The 1,960-nt window shown below is 45.9% G+C and overlaps 1 protein-coding gene across 1 annotated transcript; it reads left to right on the forward strand.

Moving 5' to 3' along the window:
- The first annotated feature begins 807 nt into the window (after window positions 1-807).
- Window positions 808-1,913, forward strand: LOC121790887 (LRR receptor-like serine/threonine-protein kinase HSL2). Its single transcript, XM_042188987.1, has one exon. It carries the CDS (start codon window positions 957-959, stop codon window positions 1,911-1,913), a length of 957 nt encoding a protein of 318 aa, XP_042044921.1. The 5' UTR covers window positions 808-956.
- The last annotated feature ends 47 nt before the right edge of the window (window positions 1,914-1,960 follow it).

A 1,960-nucleotide genomic window follows, 5' to 3' on the forward strand; every position in this document is an offset into this window, starting at 1 on the left:
GTCCGAGTCTGTCGATGCCATCTTTCCGATACTGGAAGTAAGGATCACGTGCCTCCAACGTGTGGACAATGCTGAGAAAAAGATCTCGCCTCATCCTAAACCGACAGTGAAAAATCATCGGGCCCCACCGTGGTTCCTCTGCAAAATAGTCTGCGAACAGACGTTGGTGAGCTATGTCGTGCTCGCGGCGGACGAACGTCCGACGGCGAATCGGCCTCTGGATTTGCTCCGCCACTTCACGCTTGCCCTCCATTTCGGTCAAGCATTCCGCCGCAGCCTCATGAACGCAATCGAACAAGGCCCGAGTAATGCCCTCCGAGGTACTCCAATCGTCGTCTGGTCTCATTTTTTTAGCGAGAGAAAGAATGGTGTGTGGGGAAAAGATAATTGATGAGAGATGAGAGAGAAAAGTGTGAAAAAATAGTATAAAAAGTGAGGTATATATAGATAAAAGAAATTAAAAAATAAAAACAAAAAATAAAAAGTGTTTCGTCCGCGTCGCCCGCAATAGGGTGGACGATAGCACACCCGATGCATCGGGTGGACTATCGTCCGCCCCATTATGAATGCTCTAAAAATAGTAGTATTCGGTGGACTATCGTCCGCCCCATTATGAATGCTCTAAAATCTAGTACTACTATTATCAAAATATATAATCTATCATGAGACGGACAGAGTGAATAAAAAAAATGGACAATGAATGGGACGTGATTAATAGTCAAAACTTGTGCCTCCGAAAAAGACAGTCATACACCACTTATTAATTTGAAAAACTAAAGAAAAAAAAATTATCAAGTGGAAAATTTCCATACTGGTGTAGCTATAATACCAATAGGATTAGCCTCCTTTTAATTCTCAGCCATTGATACTATTACTATCCATATTTGAAACTACAGAGCTCTATTAACATTCAAAAACCGCTTAATGATTGTAAATTTGGATCGAATCTAAATTCAATGAATAATCTACTTGCTGCTCTTCTCATCACCTCCATCTTCTTCACCGTTTTCGTGCATTCAGCAACAGATGCCTCAAACCGCGATGCTGCAATTTTGCTCCGACCCACAGAGAATCAACATCTGCAAGACCCGCTCGGATCGCTCCACGACTGGCTCCAGACCTCTCCCAACGCACCATGCAATTGGACCGGGGTTTCTTGCAGCGGCGGCGCCGTGGTTGCCTTGAACCTCCGCAGCCTCGGCATTGCTGGGGACTTTCCGGCGGATTTTTGCCTGATTTCTACGCTCCGGAGTCTCGACCTCTCTGATAACAGCCTCGGCGGGAATATTAGTTCCAATTCGATTGCTCTGTGCTCGCATCTTTCCTCTCTCAACCTCTCTTCCAATTACTTTGTCGGTGACCTGCCTGGTTTCCCTGTGGAATTTCTCAATCTGACGGTGTTGGATTTTTCAATCAACAACTTCTCCAGTGAAATTCCGGCGAATTTTGTTAACTTGCGAAGGCTCCAGTTTCTCTCACTTGGTTCGAATCTACTCAACGAGTCAGTACCCGAGTTCCTGTCCGAGTTAACTGAGTTAACTCAGTTGGTCTTGGCGGTAAATCCTTTTCGGCCGAGTCCTCTGCCGAGAAACATTGGACGCCTGGCGAAGCTCGAGTTCCTGATAGCTCCAATGGCGAATCTCGAAGGTCAGATTCCTGAATCCATCGGAAATCTAAGTTCTATGAAAATCTTCGACGTTTCGCAGAACAATTTGGTCGGAGAAATTCCGAAGAGCATCGGCGGAATGAGAAATGCCGAACAGATCGAGCTGTATCACAATCATCTCTCCGGCGAAATTCCGGATGCATTTTCCGGTCTCACTTCGTTGCTGCGTTTCGACGCGTCGGAGAACAATCTGACTGGGAAAATCCCCAAAGTCTGGCGGCGCTGCCGCTGGAGTCGTTCAATCTGAACGACAATCACTTGGAAGGTGAAATTCCGGAGATTTTTAGGTTTAAA

The sequence above is a fragment of the Salvia splendens genome, unplaced genomic scaffold, assembly GCF_004379255.2.
Source record: "Salvia splendens isolate huo1 unplaced genomic scaffold, SspV2 ctg654, whole genome shotgun sequence".
NCBI classification, from domain to species: Eukaryota; Viridiplantae; Streptophyta; class Magnoliopsida; order Lamiales; family Lamiaceae; genus Salvia; species Salvia splendens.